The sequence below is a fragment of the Erinaceus europaeus genome, chromosome 10 (genome assembly GCF_950295315.1).
Source record: "Erinaceus europaeus chromosome 10, mEriEur2.1, whole genome shotgun sequence".
Classification (NCBI taxonomy): domain Eukaryota; kingdom Metazoa; phylum Chordata; class Mammalia; order Eulipotyphla; family Erinaceidae; genus Erinaceus; species Erinaceus europaeus.
Window position 1 is genome coordinate 2,938,721 of NC_080171.1, and position 18,169 is coordinate 2,956,889.

An 18,169-nucleotide genomic window follows, 5' to 3' on the forward strand; every position below is an offset into this window, starting at 1 on the left:
CCTATTGTCTGCGTCTTCTGCTCCTCTGTCTCTCCCTGCCCGGTCGTGGGGCCGTTTCTGGAGGAGCCTGGGCAGGCTTCCGTCAGGGTATCCGCAGCAGCAGCTGCGTGCTTGGCGTGTGCTTGGCCCCCAGCTAGAGCGCAGAGCGGGGCTGTGGAGGCCTGAGCTCGCCTTGCAGGAGCTGCGCAGGGCCCCAGTCACCTGAGCTGTGTCACGGCAGAGGGGGATGGCTGATCTCATCAGGCAGAAGTGGTTGAAACCATCCACCGGTGAGACTCTTATCTATGCGATAGTCGTATCGTCCGTGCATGAACAGCCAGGGAAAGATACGGAAGAGAAGACCGCCGTTCCCTGCTTCTCGTCACTGATGCTGCTATGACCCCGACCCCCACCCCCAGCCAAGTTGAGCATCATGGCTTGTCCTCTAAAAACCCTCCACAGCGGGGGTCGGGCGGTAGCGCAGCGGGTTAAGCACACATGGTGCAAAGCGCAAGGGCCGGCGTGAGGATCCCGGCACCGGTACGGGCCCCCGGCTCCCCGCCTGCAGGGGAGTCGCTTCACAGGCGGTGAAGCAGGTCTGCAGGTGTCTGTCTTTCTCTCCCCCTCTCTGTCTTCCCCTCCTCTCTCTATTTCTCTCTGTCCTATCCAACAACAACATCAATAACAATAATAATATCTACCACAATAAAAAAACAAGGACAACACCAATAAATAAATAAATAAATAAATAAATATATTTTTTTTTAAAAACCTCCTGAGCTGCGTGGTGAGATCAGATAGAATGTGTGTGCCGGTGGCATTCTGCACTCCTCCCCTTGGAACTTCAAGCATACCGTGTAAACGTCTGTTTTTTTTTTATTGTCTTGCCCTTAGCTGGGAAAGTAGAAACTCCATTTGACTTGTAAAACCACCTGCTTTCTAGCCTGACACATTACACACACAGCCTCGCCCACCGGTTGACTTTTTACTGAGACAGAGTGAGGGAGGGGAGGAGATAGGAGCCGTCATCACTCTGCCCGCAGCCCAGGGTTCCGCTCAGGGCCTCCCTCCCCGGTGAGACTCCAGCCCTTCACGCGCTGCTCCTCCTCCAAGCCTCCAAGCCTCCAAACCTCCAAGCCGCTCCAGTATTCTTTTAAGTTGGGGAAATTAATGTTTCTAGACAACTTGGGCAGTAGGATAGTTAGTATTTCAAAAAATGCCATCAATGGGTATGCTTTTGTTTCTTCCTAAAGTCTTATTAGGTTTTTATGTGTTCTGCTGATGAATTCATTGGCTGTCTGTGAGGCCTGAAAGAAACCCTGTATTTCTGGGACAGGAGGTTTGTTTTCCAAGAGCTAAGCGGAGGTTGTCCTAAGGCCTGTGTTGCTTCTCTGAGATTTTATACTTGATCACACAAACTCTGCCCCGAACATCTAGAGAAATTATACTGCTGAAATGGAAAGCTCTCTTATTTCCTCAGCTTTCTGCACTTTGTTTTCTTCCAAGTACTTTGTGAGAGTCTTGGCCTGGAGGCAGAATTGAATGGTAGGTATGAATTTCAAGGTTACAGCTAAGCTTGCTTGTCAACAGAAAATCGTCACCAGGCCAACCACAGTGTTAATCTTGTTTCATGCAGCTTTGCCCCTGGCTAGAAGTTTTTATTCGTAATTTAGAGGAGTAGTTTAAACTTGCAGACATCTTTGAAAACTGAAAAGACACAAAAGAAGAATCTTTCTATAGAAAGCCTGTTGGATTTTAGAAAAGTGCTTCCTAATGCTTACCAGTTTTTGTTTACTGGTTTAAATTTTTTCCTAGAACATTTCAGAATTGAGTGTAACTGGGAATTTATACCATCTGAGATATCTTGTAGTTAGCCTTTAAGTGAAACTGTGAAATATACCATAAGAATTGAATAGATATACACCTAGAGGCAGCCATTGGTGATCCTGGGGAAAGGGCTGATGGAATCTCCCCCAGGGGGACACTTGGCAGTGTCTCAAGTGTGCTGTCCATCGTGCCTTTAGTGAGGGGAGACGGTGCTGCCAAGTGCCCTCCAGTGCACAGAAACGGCGTCTGCTGCCTTCCGTAAAGCCTGCTCACAGAAGTCAGTGCAGATGACAGCTCTGGAAGCCTTTATTCATTTGTTTACTTATAAAATGGAAATATCGACAAGACCACAGGATAAGAGATACAATTTCACACAAATCCCACCACCAGAACTCCGTATCCCATCCCCTCCCCTGACAGCTTCCCTATTCTTTATCCCTCTGGGAGTATGGACCCAGGGTCATTGTGGGATGCAGAAGGTGGGAGGTCTGGCTTCTGTCATTGCTTCCCCGCTGAACATGGGTGTTGGCAAGTTGATCCATACTCCCAGCCTGCCTCTCTCTTTCCCTAGTGAGGCAGGACTTCAGGACACATGGTGGGGTCGTCTGCCCAGGGAAGTCTGGTTGGCATCATGGTAGCATCTGGAACCTGGTGGCTGAAAAAGGGTTAAGATAGAAAGCAGGACAACAAGCCCCCGGCTCCCCACCTGCAGGGGAGTCATTTCACAGGCGGTGAAGCAGGTCTGCAGGTGTCTATCTTTCTCTCCTCTCTGTCTTCCCCTCCTCTCTCCATTTCTCTCTGTCCTATCCAATAACAATGACATCAATAATAACTACAACAGTAAAACAACAAGGGAAACAAAAGGGAATAAATAAATATAAAACAAATTTTAAAAAGGCAGAACAAATTGTTGACTAATCAGGAACCTAAAGGCAGGAATAATGCAGATGAGATTTGGGGTCTCCATTTTGGAAAAAGTTAGCACGTCTATTTTAGGTCTATTCCAAGCAGCCCATGACTTGACTAGTTTTTGCCTGAGCCTGACAGCTAACATGCAGGTGGACCCAAGGTATTGTCTGGGGAGATGGTGGCATAGTTGGAAAAAGGGCTAGAAAGTTGGATCAGGGAAGAGAGTAGCTCCCAAATATGGGGAAAGTATATAAATATTGTTGACTGTAAACCCCACCAGTCTGATCTGGGGCCCATAGTCAGCACAGGAGCCTGTGTGGCCTCTGCATCCCTGTAGGTCTGAGCTCACAGTCTGTGGTCACAGCTAGGAGCATTCCAGGCTGCACTCATTGCAGGACCCATCTTCCTCGAGTAGTAGCCGAATCTTCATATGAACTGAAAGTTGAGAGAGCGAGAGGGCAAGAGATGGTGTAGATGTGGATCGTACTGACGTGCGTTCAGATCACTCGCTTTCTGATTCTCAGATGCTTTATAGCTACTGACGGCATTGTGTTACAGTTTGTTTCCGTAACTCGGAGCCATTCCCGGAAATCTTGAGACTCTACTTACATTCTACTTTAGGCCTGTTTCTTATGAAAAAGCTGAGTGATGTGTTTATAATAACTAACACTTGGTTATAGGTAAGAAAATAAAATGGGCTTACTAGGTTGCAGACACTACCATGTCGCCATCCTGACTCCCCTGGGCAGACGCCCTCACCCATGTGTCCTGGAGCCTCCCCTCCCCAGAGCCCTGCCCCACTAGGGACAGACAGACACAGGCTGGGGGTGTGGATCCACCTGCCAACACCCATGTCCAGTGGAGAAGCAATGACAGAAGCCAGAACTCCCACCTTCTGCTCCCCATAAAGACCTTTGGTCCAGACTCCCAGAAGGTAAATGTTAGGGGATGGTGACCGGAGGGCTCTGAACTCCAATTCCACCAGGACCGAAACATTTGCTCCAGGGAGTCTTTGTTTCTTCTCATCACTGAAAGGGAAGAGAAGCTGGAAAATACCTGAAGAAGGCAAGGCCCTGTCCCCTCCTCTGAGAGTGAAAAGGAGTCGGGAAGGACACTCAGACACTAATTGGTGTGGGGTGACTTGGACTAGAAGTGGTAACAGTGGGCAGATAGGTTGAGAACTGTAGTCAGACCGCACCGTGATCTTGGAAGAGCTATTGCTTCTTCCACTACAGGGGGCTGGGGACACAGAGCTCTGGTGGGAACCGTGTGAAATTACATCCCTGTTACCTTGTCATTTTGTAAATCACTAATAGGATTTTTTAAAAAGAGAGAAACTTGGTATGGAGACTATAAGCCAATAACATGTATGACTAACGCCAAGATGCAAGTGCATATGGAAACAGAACAGACAGCTGTATTGGCTGTTTACTGGCGCAGCATGGTGTAGTTATGTGGCTTCAGATCAGCCTGCAGTTTCAAATGATTTTGACAAGCATTTTGAAGCTCAGGTGTTTCTATTTATTGTGTTGCGTTTTTCTTTTCTTTCCTTTGCATGAGGGAGGGGGAGGCCAGAACACCACTGGACTCTGGCCTACAGTGAGTGGGTCTGCGGACCGAGCCCGCAAGCCTCGGGCTTTTTGCATGCAAGTCTGGTGCTTTCCGTCTGCATCGTCTGGCCCTAAGCTCAGCTGCTTCTCTGTGTGACTGACTGCTGATTCAGAGACTCAAATCTAAAAAGAGTTTTGTACTCAGAGTCTGTATCATTTAAGGTGTATCTGGCTGCGAGTCGGACAGTAGCGCAGCGGGTTAAGAGCAGGTGGCGCAAGGATCCCGGTTCGAGCCCCCAGCTCCCCACCTGCAGGGGGGTCACTTCATAGGTGGTGAAGCAGGTCTGCAGGTGTCTGTCTTTCTCTCCCCTTCTCTGTCTCCCCCATCTCTCTCCATTTCTCTCTGTCCTATCTAACAACGACGACATCAATAACCACAACAACAATAAAAAAACAAGGGCAACAAAAGGGAAAATAAATAAATAAAAATTAAAAAATGCATTTGGCTGTATGGAGCTAGGCAGTGCACACCTTTAGTACAACGCACGAGGACCCAGGTTCAAGCCCCTGGCTCCCCACCTGCTGCGGGGACACTTCACAAGTGGTGAGCAGATCTGCGGGTGTCTCTCCCCTCCTCTCTCATTTTCTCTCTAGCCTATCAAATAAAATGGGAAGAGTGCAGCAGGTTAAGCGCACATGGCGCCAAGCACAAAGACCAGCATAAGGATCCCATTTCGAGCCCCCGGCTCCCCACCTGCCGAGGGTTCACTTCACAGGCAGTGAAGCAGGTCTGCAGGTGTCTTATCTTTCTCTCCCCTTCTCTGTCTTCCCCTCCTCTCTCCATTTCTCTCTGTCCTATTCAACAACAAGGGTAACAAAAATGGCCTCCAGGAGTAGTGGATTTGTGGTGCAGGCACTGAGCCCCAAAGATAACCCTGGAGGCAAAAAAAAATAAATAAAATAAAATGGGGAGAAAAACAGGAAATTGGCCTCCCGGAGTGGTAGATATGTAGTACCATACCAAACTGTAGTGGTAACCCTGGTGGTTAAAAAAAAAAAAAAAGGATCCATATATTTGGCTGTAAACAAAAATGGGGCAGGGAAATGTTAGCGTCAAATGGGCTGGCCATACATCTCTCTCTCGAGCGAAAGGATTCCAGCGGCAGACAGCCCAGGCCAAATACAGCTGCCGCAGAAACATCCACTCCAAGCTTTGCCCTGCCTGAGGTCCTGCCAGATGTGGTGTGATGGGAGCCTGCCTCACCTCAAACGGGTGCTTGAGCTCCTGCTCACTGACAGACTCTGACCCGGCCGTGGGGCCGCCAACACAGACGCAGGCCTCTGACGCGATGACACGGGTGACACGACCCTCGCTCGAGCTTCTAAGTTGCGTGGCAAAGGCAAGCTCCTGCTGCCCTGAGGCAGATGCCCCTCCGTCCAGAGCAGAGTGCAGTCCCCCGAGCACATACGGTCTCAAGGGAGTCTGCAGAAATAGCTTGTCGGGTGGCGGAGGCGAGGAGGGAAGGCAGAACAGAAGGGCGGCTGGCAGACTCGGAAGCAGTGCTCAGTGGAGACAGCCAGCAGAAAGCACTGGCCTCACCACAGTTCTCCATCATAATCAGAGAGGACAGTGCGCGGTGATCAGTGCCTGACTAGAGCTTCCTGCCCCACACCCCTCAGAAACACCTTACTGGGGCCGGGCGGCGGGCACCGGGTTAAGCGCACATAGTGCAAAGCGCAGGGACATCCCGGTTCAAGCCTCTGGCTCCCCACCTGCCGGGGGGTGACTCCACAAGCGGTGAAGCAGGACTGCAGGTATCTGTCTTTCTCTGTCTGACTTCCCGCGGCACCCCGTCTGTTTCTCTCTGTCCTATTCAACAACAAAAAATGCGAAGAGATGGCCGCCAGGAGCAGTGGATTCATAGTGCAGGCACCAAGCCCCAGCAACAACCCCGGAGACAAAAAGAAAAAAAGAAAAAGAAAAAAGGAAGAAAGAAAGAAAGGAATATCTTATTCATTCACTTATTGATGAGAGAGAACCAGAACCTGCCTCTGGCACGTGCGCTTCTGGGATCAAACTGGAGACGCCAAGCTCGAAAGCCGACCACCTCACCCACTGTGCCGCCCTGCCTTCTGGGGAACCCCCTTCTATTTTACTTTATTTGCTTTTGAATATTGCTGTGGTGGTATTTCCCCCTCTCTTTTCCAACAGCAAAGCTCATTGTTTTCTACCTTTCTTTTTCCAGGACCTTCCGTGACGTTTCTGAAGACATGAAGTCTTCGACCGATTGATGTGATTCTCGCAGTGACCTCAGTCCCGCTGTGGCCTTCTGTCCCTTGAGCCCGTGAGAGAAACAGAAGCTTCCTGGCCTTCCAGACAGACCGCCTAGATAGGAGAGGACTTGCTCTGGGCTGTTTTGCATTTTTAAGCTCGGAAGTGTGGCTTTGCTCACTTAACTGTTGCTGCTGAAACGGCTTGAGGCCTTTCCGTCTGTACACTGGTACATGGCCTGAAACTTTCCCACTTGGGTTATCTGCAGTGTTAGAACATTCAGCCTGTTGAGAACTCTGAACTACCTTCTGTTAAAAGTACAGACTGATTCTTCTCTTGCTTTAAGAAGTTTTTTTCCCTTAACCTTTTCAGTGTCAGTCACTTCCCAGTGAAGAGGGCTTCTGTGTTTCTGCTGCAAGGGATGGTCCTCTCTGTAATGAAGACGAGCTCTTAGGTGAGGACTGTGTGGCAGGTCTGAAGTCAAGGTAGCTACGTGTGTCCACTAAGGGGCCATAGGAGGCTCCAGCCCTCCCCCCCCCCTTCTCCCTCCACCTCCCATCTTGCTGTTGCCAAACCACTCACCACATCAAAGCAGATGCTAAGCTGCTATTACTGCTGACGGTATGATAGAATTCGTCTCCTGAAAAGCCTTTTTTCTTTTTTTTAATTTTTATGTATTTATTACTGGATAGAGGCAGAGAAGTTGAGAGGGGAGGGAGGGATAGAGAGAGAGAGAGAGAGAGAGACACCTGCAGCCCTGCTTCACCACTCACAAAGCTTTCCCCCTGCAGGACCAGAGACTTGAACCCAGGTTCTAGTGCACTGTAATGTGGATACTCAACCAGATGTGCCACCGCCTGACCCTAATAACCTTTTTTTTCTTTCCAGAGATTTTAAGTGGGGAATCTCAGGTGTGGCGGTTCTCTGATTTACTCAGTGGATTCCTATTGCAATACTTGGACATCTGCCAAACGCTTACTTATCAATAGTAAATTTCGTATCTATATAGTATCTCCCTCGTCCCTAGTGCAGTGCCTTGCTGATAAGATTCTTTAGGTGAATGTTTGCTGAGTAAATTGTGGCTTGAAAGATATCTCTGATAACATAGTCCCCATCATAGTCCTTTATGCATTTTAAAGTCTTTTTTCCCTCCTTATTTAGACGCTGAGCTTATTTTGCACTCTCTAAGTTTATTAAAGAATTGAGAGAAAATCAGGTGAACTCGAGAGTTGAGATGATATGTCAGTGCAGGTGGCTGAGGAGGAGAGCATCGCACGAGCTTTACTCCCGCCAGCCCGTAGCTGTCATTTCTGCAGGCGTGCAGTGGCCCCGCTCTCTCTGTGTCTAGCTGATGTGAAGAGACTCATTGCAGAACCACTTGGGCCTTGTCCTTGACTGTGAATCGCCCGCCTGGCTGGGGACGCCTCTCTCCACGGGGGGGGGGGGGGGGGGGGTACTTAGAGGGGTCCTGGCTGACCCTTGCAGCCTTGCAATTCCTACTTATTCACATAGTCATCTCTCACTTAATACAAAGTCTTGCCGAGCAGATCACTTCCCATCGACTTCTGCGTCCCTGTGGGACACGGGCTCCGTACAGGTGGAGAAGCTTCAGGTTCAGAAAGTCGGCCGGCTGAGAGTCCTAAAGCCGCCGCATCTGCCTTCGGAGCTCCCTGGGCCCGCAGTCTGCACACGCTCTCCTCCTCTGTCACTCCTCCTGACTTGACGTCCCGTGCGGTTTCCGTCGTGCTGTGGCATAGACCGGGTGGTGTCATCTATTTGTTATGAGTGGCGTAGAGCGGGTGGTGTCATCCGTGCGTCAGGAGTGAGTCAGGGACTCAAGTACAGGCCTTAGTCTTGTGCTCTCCCTACCGTCTACACCAGCTGTCGGGCTCTTCCTTGCCTCAGCGAGACTGTGGGTGAGAAAGGAGCAAAGATTTCCTTCTTAGAACAGCTGGAAAGTAAGTGGTTTTCAAAAAACACTTTCTCACTTAGCATAGTTCATGATGATCAGCTTAAATGTATTCTGGCATTGCTGAAAGAAGCCAGCTAGAAAAGAAGGTGCCGGGAGGTGGTGGACTAGACGTGTGGATCCGTTGTGTTACGGTGAGTCTTCCAACAATCAGAATCTGATCCACAGTCAAGAGGCTGCATTCAGCCACTAAGCGACTTATTAGTTCTCTTTAGTCAGCTAGCTGCGTGGTCGTTCAGTAAATGTTGAAGGTTTGCCAAGCACTGGGCTCCATGCCAGACACTGGAAGGCGTTCTAAACTAATAAATGACTATCACTGGTCATAATGATGACTATAACTACCAGGTTCTTACTTCTGAGACCGAAGAGGACAGTTTAGTTATTTAAAAAAGCATTAGGAAGACACTACCCTCAGATGTTAGGAACAGGGGTGCCCCTCGAGTTCCACACAGCCCTGGTCAAGATGCTTGAAATGTCCCCGTAGTCTAGCGAGTGCATAAAGCTCTTAGTAGGCCGGCCAGCTTTGGGGGTTGTCAAAACACCCTCAGAAACAGAAGCACGCCCCCTCGAGTAGGAAGGAGCTGTGTGCGATGTTCGCTTGCAGTAGACCAAGTGAGCAGTAGGAGTCCAAGTCAAAGATTCTCACGGTCTGGCCCCCGCCTTTCTCCAGGGAAAGAAAAGGCACTGAAGAAGTCTGAAGTAGCATTCAGAAGACCAAGCACACAAACCCGGTGGCAACGCCTTTCCCTTGATAGCTCAGCCGAAGACGAGTTTAAGTCGACATTCACTAGTCAGTGTAAGCCAAATGGTGGGAAATCGAGGCAGCAGATAAAAAGGCTCTCTACAGAGCTGTGCTCTCTCTTCTGTCCCGCCCTCTCGTTTCTGTCTGGGGCAGTACCAGACATGGGCATGTGGGCACAAATACCAGGTCACAGAAGTCTTGCTTCACTTCCAAAAATGCCTGCCGTCCTGTGCTGTTTCTAGAAGTGATCTCTGAAAAGTTCTTCACACTTTTTCTTCCACTAGAGAGCTGGCAGTCTTCCTTTCACTTCTGAGGCAGGTGTACATTGACTCCTGACCGTGGAAGGAGGCCCACAAAGTACCACGGAAACACTACGCTAAAGAAAGGAGGAAGGAACCAATTTGCTGGTCTTCGGAAACAGCAGCTGTTTCCGCCGCTGCGGGGTTTATAGATGAGGCCCTTGACTCCCCCGGTCTCCACATGACCCATCAGGACTTCGTAATATCTCTAGCACTCACCTTAATTGTATTTTGTTCTTCGGGATATGTCACTATTGGGCAAGAAGGATTCAGAACTGAGAGCGAGAGCAGAGCCAGTCAAATTTACTTTAGATGAGCTACCAGAGCTGTTTCCCAAGACCTTCGACAAGAGTATAGTTAGGTGATCCTGTCATTGTCTAGAGAAGGGAACACCCACAAATAAAAGTCGTTTTTTCAACTCGGAGTCAGTTTGTAACAAGACTCAGAATAGTAGGCAGTGCCCTTTTTCTCTCTGTTCATCGTTAACTCCTCTTTTCTCTCACAGCTGAGTGGTATTTGGGGGGGGGGGGGGGAGGATGTCTTCCTTATAGCAGTAATCCCAAGGAATGTTATTAGATGTTACCAGAGAAAAGTATGTGTGGGGGAGGGGACTCCACAGTCAATTAAAATTGAGGAATGTTGAGCTTGTTTTCTGTAGACCTTGGAAGAATTTCCAGTGTGCTACTCTAAGTTGTGATTTTATTTTATTTATTTTTCTTAACCAGAGCACTGTTCAGCTCTGACTTTTGGTGGTACAGGGAATTGAACCTGGGATTGTGGAGCCTCGGGTATGAGATTGTGTTGTGAATTTGTAAGAGGAAACAAAGACTGTGTCTTCCTCATTGCCCTTAAATGGCCCCTTGCATCCTGCTTCCTCAAATAAGTTTTCAGTTACTTTAGAAGACACACACACACACACACACACACACACACACACCCATGGAAGTTCTGGCTCTGTGGCTGTGGCTGTGGCTGTGGCTGCGGCTGCGATCAAACCAAGGTAGATCTCCAAGTTCAGGGAGAAGTCAGGAGACGCACTCGCTGCCGTTCAGAGCTATATGCCGATACGCCGGATGTAGAGATTCCGTCCCGCCTGTGGCGTGCAGAGGTCGGCATTTGTGCTTGGTTTTCAGATGCTGTGCAGAAGGCGCGACACGTCTACACCACGTGCTCACGATGCCTGCTGTGGCACTTTGTAGTTTGCGGGCTCTGGTCACAACGGCCCTGTGACTCAGGCACGTGTTAAGCACTAGTGGCTGGAGCACTGCAAACTCAGGTTTTGATGTGCCGTTGAAGTTCTGTGTCAGAGGATGATGAAGCCAGAATTCAGCTCTGGCTACAGGTCCACACCTTCTTCCTTTCTTTCTTTCTTTCTTTCTTTCTTTCTTTTATTTTTTGTGTGACTTTTTATTTTACAGTGAATGGTGTGGTACATGGTTTAAAGTAACAACATTCTTAGTTTACTGTCAAACATTCTTTTTTTTTTTTTTTTTTTTTACTGCAATGACCCAGGAAATGACAGCTCTTGATAATGACTGTCCCAGAGAAAGCCGGACCTGCACTTTGCAGTGCTGCGTCTTTAGGCAACCAAAGTGGAATTCAGATACCGTTTGATTTTAAAACCATGCCTGGGTGTGCAACTGTAACTGCTTCTGTAACTTTCTGAAAATGTCTCCTCATCCCTGTGTTCTTCGGTATGATGGTTTGATCACTGTCCCGCCCTCTCGTTTCTGGGGCAGTACCAGACATGGGCATGTGGGCACAAATACCAGGTCACTTGCTTCACTTCCAAAAATGCCTGCCGTCCTGTGCTGTTTCTAGAAGTGACTCTGAAAAGTTCTTAACACTTTTTCTTCCACTAGAGAGCTGGCAGTCTTCCTTTCACTTCTGAGGCAGGTGTACATTGACTCCTGACCGTGGAAGGAGGCCCACAAAGTACCACGGAAACACTACACTAAAAAAAAAAAAAAAAGGAAGAAGGAACCAACTTGCTAGTTTATCCAGTACAGTAATAATGCAGTCCTTTATTCCCACAAATGCTGTTTCTTAGCTTTAACTTGCTTCAATAACCTCCTGATGTAACTCCCTTGTAAATGTAAAAGTTTTATATTTTGAAATAAAGCGAATGGTGTTGAATGCATCTGCTGTTCTGTCTTTATGAAAGTCAGACTTTGGGAGTCAGGCTGTAGCGCAGCGGGTTAAGTGCAGGTGGCGCAAAGCACAAGGACCGGCATAAGGAACCCGGTTCGAACCCCGGCTCCCCACGTGCAGGGGAGTCGCTTCACAGGCGGTGAAGCAGGTCTGCAGGTGTCTGTCTCTCTCTCCTCCTCTCTGTCTTCCCCTCCCTCTCTCCATTTCTCTCTGTCCTATCCAACAACGACGACAACAACAATAATAACTACAACAATAAAACAACAAGGGCAACAAAAGGGAATAAATAAATAAAATATTTAAAAAAAAAAAAAAAAAGAAAGTCAGACTTTATGAAACCCCACGTCCCCCAGACACTGCATCCATCCTTCAACGTTTCCTCTTCCATCGGGGGAACAGACCCTGCAGGGAAGTCCCTAAAGGTCCCTGTCCGCAGGGGACCTGGGGTTTTGTAGAGCGAAGCCCCTTCCTGCAGAGGGTCCTGCGTCTCTGCCGGCCCTTGCAGAGCCTGGGGTGCGGGGGGGGGGGGGGGGGGGGCCTCCCCTCCCCTCCCCTCCCCTCCGGGCCTGAGGCTGCTCTAAGGCGGGGGGTGGGGGGCGGGGCTCGGCGCGGAGGCCCTGGGGGCGGGGTCAGCGCGGAGGGGCGGGGCCTGGCGGCGCGGGTCTGGTCTGCGGGCGCGGAGGCCCTGGGGGCGGGGTCAGCGCGGAGGGGCGGGGCCTGGCGGCGCGGGTCTGGTCTGCGGGCGCGGAGGCTCCGAGTGCCCGCTGCTCCCCGCTGCTCCCCGCTGCTCCCCGCTGCTCCCCGGCCATGGCCGCCTCTCCGGGCCCCGCGGACTTGGCGGTGGAGCCGGGACTGGAGATCAGGACCCGCTCGGTGGAGCAGACGCTGCTGCCGCTGGTGTCGCAGGTACCGTGGCGCCGCCTCCTCTTGGTCCGGGCCGGGTCCCCCGCGGCGTGGGTGTCAGGCTCCCGGGGGGCCCCGGGGGGCTGGGGGCGGGCCCGGGCCGTGGCGGGGAGACTGGACCCCCTGCGCCCCCCCCCAGCCCCCGCGGCAGGTGCCCGAGACCCGCCGGGGCAGCCCCCACCCTCACCCCCACCCCCACCCCAGGGTGGCCCAGGCCGCGGGACCCCGCCGCCGCCGCCGGACTGCTGGCCCTGGGCCCGGCCTCCAGCGCGTCCCGGCCTTGGGGCCTTGGTCCCTCCGGCCCTGGGTCCCAGCCCTGAGCCCCTGCGCCCCATCGCCGCTGCCCGCTGCCCGCTGCCCGCGGCCTGGTCCCGCCGGCCTGCGCCCAGAAAGTCGGGCGCTGCTGGTTGAGCCGCCCGGCCCCCGCCCAGGCCCCGAGCCCCCGCCTCCACCCAGGCCCGCGCGGTCACCGCCCAGTGTGGGGGCAGCTGCTGGAGGCGTGAGGCCAGTTGACCGACCAACCAGACCGACTAACCAGGCCAACGAGCGGCTGCAGGTAGCCCCGGGGGCCGCATTCCTCGCCCCGCTGGAGCGCTTTGGCGGCCAGCGGATGCCACTGCGACCTCTTGCTTCTCCTCCTCCTTTTTAAAATTTATTTATAAAACCATAAGAAAAGAGGGGTACAATTCCACACAGTTCCCAACACCAGAGTTCTGTGTCCCATTTCCTCCATTGGGAGCTCCCCTGTTCTTTATCCCTCTGGGAACAGGGACCAAAGATCTTTATGAGGAGCAGAAGGTGGGAGTTCTGGCTTCTGTCATTGCATCTCCGCTGGACGTGGGTGTTGGCAGGTGGATACACACCCCCAGGCTGTGTCTGTCTGTCCCTAGTGGGGCAGGGCTCTGGGGAGGGGAGGTTCCGGGACACATGGGTGAGGGCGTCTGCTCAGGGAAGTCAGGATAGTGTCATGGGAGCATCTGCAACTTGGTGGCTGAAAAAGCAGTAAGATGTGTAAAGAAGAGGGGGTCGGGCGGTAGCGCAGCGGGCTAAGCGCACATGGCACAAAGCGCAAGAACAGGCCTAAGGGTCCCGGTTGGAGCCCCCCGGCTCCCCACCTGCAGGGGAGTCACTTCACAGGCGGTGAAGCAGGTCTGCAGGTGTCTTTCTTTCCTCCTCTGTCTTCTCCTCCTCTCTCCATTTCTCTCTGTCCTATCCAACAGCAATGACATCATCAACAACAATAATAATAACCACAACAAGGCTACAGCAACAAAGAAAGAAAAAGAAAGAACACATTGTAACCTCTTAATGATTCACAGTAGCATCGCCAAGATGCCAGAGAAGGAATCTCCAGAGCTTATCTAACTCTAAATTAAAATACTCTTTCTGACAGCATCTTTGACACCTGCTGTCCAGTCCCCTGCTCCAACATGTCCAGGGATGGGGACTGTGACGCTTTCTCCACCCCAGCCCCACCACTGTCTAAGAACCGCAGTCACTCCTCTCTAGACTCCGGTTATGCTGATTCAGTGACCTGCCCCATTTTCTTCAGCTGTGCTTACTTCAGTGAAGGCAGATACTCAACACTCTCCTCTCCCTCCCCTTCCGGGCTTGCTAGAGACAAAAATCAGTGTGAAGAAGGTCCTAGGATCAGTTAGCAATGTCTGCACAGTGCTAAACAATACCAAAACAATTTCACCACAATCACAATAAAAAGTGAGAGCTGCTGGAGTGCTTTCAAGAGACTGAGAAACGAGAGAGTAGTTAAGTTCAAGTCGCGTGACTATGTCCAACAGTATGTTTGTGATTTTTTTTTTCTTTCTTTAACCAGAGCCCTGCTCCGCTTTGCCTTACAGTGGTGCCAGGGATTGAACCTGGGACTTTGAAGCCTCAGACATGAGCGTCTCTGCATAACCATTATGCTATCTGCCCATTCTCACTATGTGCCAAGACACGCTTGAAACTTTCACTATTTTTTTAGATTATTTTTAGCGGTTGGCACAGGGACAGGAGCATTGCACACAGGCAATTCCACTGTTCTGAGATAGCTTCCTCCACCCCCAGGAGGGAAAGCTTCCTCTGGTGCTGTTCATGGTGTTCCCTTGAGCTGCGGGCACTGGAACCCAGGTCCTGTGAGGGATGAGACGTGCAACATTGGTGATCTATCTCCTGGCCTAAACATGTCAACTCATTTAATTCTCCTAACCATACTGTGAGGTAGGTGTGTGTGTGTGTGTGTGTGTGTGTGTGTGTGTGTGTGTGTGTGTATTATGCTGTGGAAGAGGAAACAGTAGTAGTGATGTTACGTAGCTTTTAACTGAGAAGTATCCACCTGGATTTTGGATTCTGGCAACCTGGCCCAAGAGTCCGGCTTTCAGCGGAGACTATGCTGTGTTCTGTCTGTAAACAGTGACGAGGTCAGCTAAGTTAGATGCAGTGGATAAAGCATCGGACTCTCAGGCATGAGGTCCTGAGTTCAATCCCCAGCAGCACATGTACCAGGGTGATGTCTGATTCTTTCTCTCTCTCCTCCTACCTTTCTCATGAATAAATAAATAAAATCTTTTTTTAAAAAAAAAAACTTAAAAAGAGACCGGAAGAGAATGGGAGCTACCGCTAGTGGGTAGACTTGCTTTCCAAGCTGTCAAGACTTTGAGAGGAGAGGAGAAGAGAAGAGGGGAGGGGAGGGGAGGGGAGGGGAGGGGAGGGGAGGGGAGAGGAGAGGAGAGGAGGGGGAGGGGAGGAGAGGAAGAGGGGAAGGGAAGAGAAGGGAAGGGATAGGAAGGGAGGGGAGGGGAGGAGAGGAGAGGAGAGGAGAGGGGAGGACCATCTCCTTCCATGGTGTTTTATTCAACAAATAGGTAAAGATAATAAAACAATAAAATAAACTCATTTGGTGCAAGGACTCCGGGGTTTGCCAGCTTCAGCTCAGCGATTAAGGGCTGATCAGGCAAGAGGAATGGTTGTACTGGAAGTTAGATGCTCAGGGATAAGCTGAGTCAAGACTTTGAGACAGCCCAGTGGAAGAGCAGCTGCTGGGCTGGCGTGAGGGTGTTTCTTCCTGGGCACGTGCTCTCTGGGTTGGAGAAAACTCGACCGGAGCCAACCTGGGCTGCTGCCTACTCAGTGACGTGGGAGAGAGACCAGGAACTGGTGGCAGAGCAGGAACGCCATGCGATGCCTTTATTGATCAGAGACAACGCTTTTATATATTTTGTCCGGAAGTGGCATGTCGGAAAAGGAAATGGCTAGGAAAGGCGATGGAGAAAAGCAAAGAGTGGGAAGGTAGAAGGCTTCTGTAGCAACTGTTGCGAAAACTTTAACTGCTGGGATTAATTAACACCCTGCCGGCAGGGTGGGGGTCTCAGGCAAAACAATGATTATGTAAATTGACCATACTATCAGCAATGGAGGATGGAGGGGGTGGGGTGGGGGGACTGGTTTAAGGCCCGACATCCAGTGGGGAGCAGACAGCCAGTGAACAGAACAGAGAAGCAGGGAGCATTGGCGCTGCTGTCAGTGGGGAATGGGAGAACTCTCTTTAAAAATGGAATGGCTCCCAAGGGAGTGGATGGACTTGGCCGCCTACAGCCAGTAGCCAGAGGGGCACTGGGATCCTCTCTCTCTCTCCTTTGCTCACACACCCGCTTCACCACACAGCCCAGAAATTCCTGAGGCCCACATCACCAAAGCTCAACTGGAATGTTTTATTATTGTTATAAGTAAATAGGGAGCTAGAAGAAGCCAAAAAGAAACAGATGGACCCTCGTCTCCCATTATAGGAAAACTCACTCTGAGAGGTCGGTAGAGTGCACACGTTGTCAAGCACAAAGATCTGGGTTCAGGGCCCGGGTCCCCAGGTGCAGGGGGGGGGGGGTTTCACAAGCAGTAAAGTGGTGCTGCAGGTGTGTTTCTATCTCCCTCTTCTCTCCCAGTTGATGTCTTTATCAAAAAAGAAAAGAAAGGGGGAAATGATTCCTGAGAGGATGGGTTTGTCATGCAGGCACCAAGTCCCAGCGATGACCCTGGTGGCAACAAAAGAGAATTAATATATATATATATATATATATATATATATATATATTCCCAGGTGGATTAACGCTATTAACTGGCAAGTGAAAACTCACAAGGCCTGGGAGATAGCTCATCTCGCAGAGGTCCTGGGTTTGAGCCCTGGCACCAGGGAAGTTCCATGGCTGGTGTAGTTATGCGGTGGTGTCTTCTTTTCTGTCTGTCTGTCTGTCTCTCTCTCTCCCCACCACCTCTTGCTCATTTTCTCAAAGAATAAAAGATGAAGCCAGGGAGGCTTCTTACCTGGACTGTGTATGTGTGAGGCCTGGGTTCATTCCCCGGCTCTATATGAAGTAGAAAACTCGTGATATTTTTTAAAAAGAAAAAGATTGTAGGCAGGGACTCATAGGCCCCAAGTACTGCAGGTACCAACTAGGAGCAAAGATGAGTGAATCCACCACTTTGAATATGCTCAGGCTGACTAAGTAGCTCGCTCTCGGCTTGTCTGCGGTGTGCGTAAGCCGCCTCCTGTCCTGTCCCTGCCACTCTGAAGGGAGCTTCAGTGATAGACGCCTTCCCCTCTGTCTTGTTCTCTTCTATCTGAGAAAGTCAGCCAGGAATAATGACGTCCCAGAGATGAACAAAGCAAAAGAGAGAGAGAAATGACCCACATTCCCACCACACCCCCATTCCACTGGAGGAAGCTTTATTCTTGCGGTGTCTTCCCTGTCTCCCTCTCTCCCTGTCTCTCTGTCTCTCTGTCTCTCAGCCTTTCCCTCTCAGTCTGGTGGTGGTGGTGGGGGCAGGTGTGACCCCATCGCAGTGAAACCCTTTTGACCACAAGAAAAAGGGGGAAAAAAGAGGGGTCAGGGGAGTCGGGTGGTAGCGCAGTGGGTTAAGTGCACTTGGCACAAAGCACAAGGACCGACCTAAGGATCCCAGTCCGAGCCCCCGGCTCCCCACCTGCAGGGGAGTCGCTTCACAGGCGGTGAAGCAGGTCTGCAGGTGTCTGTCTTTCTCTCCCCCTCTCTGTCTTCCCCTCCTCTCTCCATTTCTCTCTGTCCTATCCAACAACAACGACATCAATAACAACAACAATAATAACTACAACAACAAAACAACAAGGGCAACAAAAGGGAAAAATAAATAAATATTAAAAAAAGAGAGAGAGGGGCCAGGCTGTGGTGCACCTTGTTAGGCACTCACACTACAGTGCACAAGGACCCAGGTTCTAGCCCTGGTCCCCACCTGCAAGGGGAAAGCTTCAGGAGTGGTGGAGCAAGGCTGCAGGTGTCTCTCTGTCTCTCTCCCTATCTCCTCCCTCTCAATTTCTCTCTGTCTCTAACCAATAATAAATAAATAAATTTTAAAAACATTTTTTATATTTATTTATTCCCTTTTGTTGCCCTTATTATTTTGTTGTAGTTATTGTTGTTGCTATTGATGTTGTCGTTGTTGGAGGAAGGGAAGACAGAAAGGGGGAGAGAAGGACAGACACCTCCAGACCTGCTTCACCGCCTGTGAATGGACTCCCCTGCAGGTGGGGAGCTGGGGGCT

At 50.6% G+C, this 18,169-nt stretch overlaps 3 protein-coding genes and 1 long non-coding RNA gene across 6 annotated transcripts in view; 3 read left to right on the forward strand and 1 right to left on the reverse strand.

Annotated features, from left to right (window-relative positions):
• The window catches only part of TMEM245 (transmembrane protein 245), an 81,144-nt gene extending 74,268 nt beyond the window's left edge, over window positions 1-6,876 (forward strand). For all 3 annotated transcript variants that reach the window (XM_060199037.1, XM_016185207.2, XM_060199036.1), the window contains one exon: window positions 6,512-6,876. In XM_060199037.1, coding sequence (XP_060055020.1) covers window positions 6,512-6,557 — 46 coding nt within the window. In that variant the 3' untranslated portion in view covers window positions 6,558-6,876. The remainder of the gene's footprint in view (window positions 1-6,511) is intronic.
• The window catches only part of ABITRAM (actin binding transcription modulator), a 378,866-nt gene that overhangs the window by 285,196 nt on the left and 75,501 nt on the right, over window positions 1-18,169 (reverse strand). The gene's annotated exons all lie outside the window — the stretch shown is intronic.
• On the forward strand, window positions 8,028-11,687 carry LOC132540818 (uncharacterized). The gene is made up of 2 exons (XR_009551942.1): window positions 8,028-8,327; window positions 8,365-11,687. It is a non-coding gene; the product is annotated as an uncharacterized LOC132540818 (long non-coding RNA).
• CTNNAL1 (catenin alpha like 1) overlaps window positions 12,395-18,169 on the forward strand; it is a 72,490-nt gene continuing 66,715 nt past the window's right edge. The window contains exon 1 of the mRNA XM_060198986.1: window positions 12,395-12,604. Coding sequence (XP_060054969.1) covers window positions 12,506-12,604 — 99 coding nt within the window. The 5' untranslated portion in view covers window positions 12,395-12,505. The remainder of the gene's footprint in view (window positions 12,605-18,169) is intronic.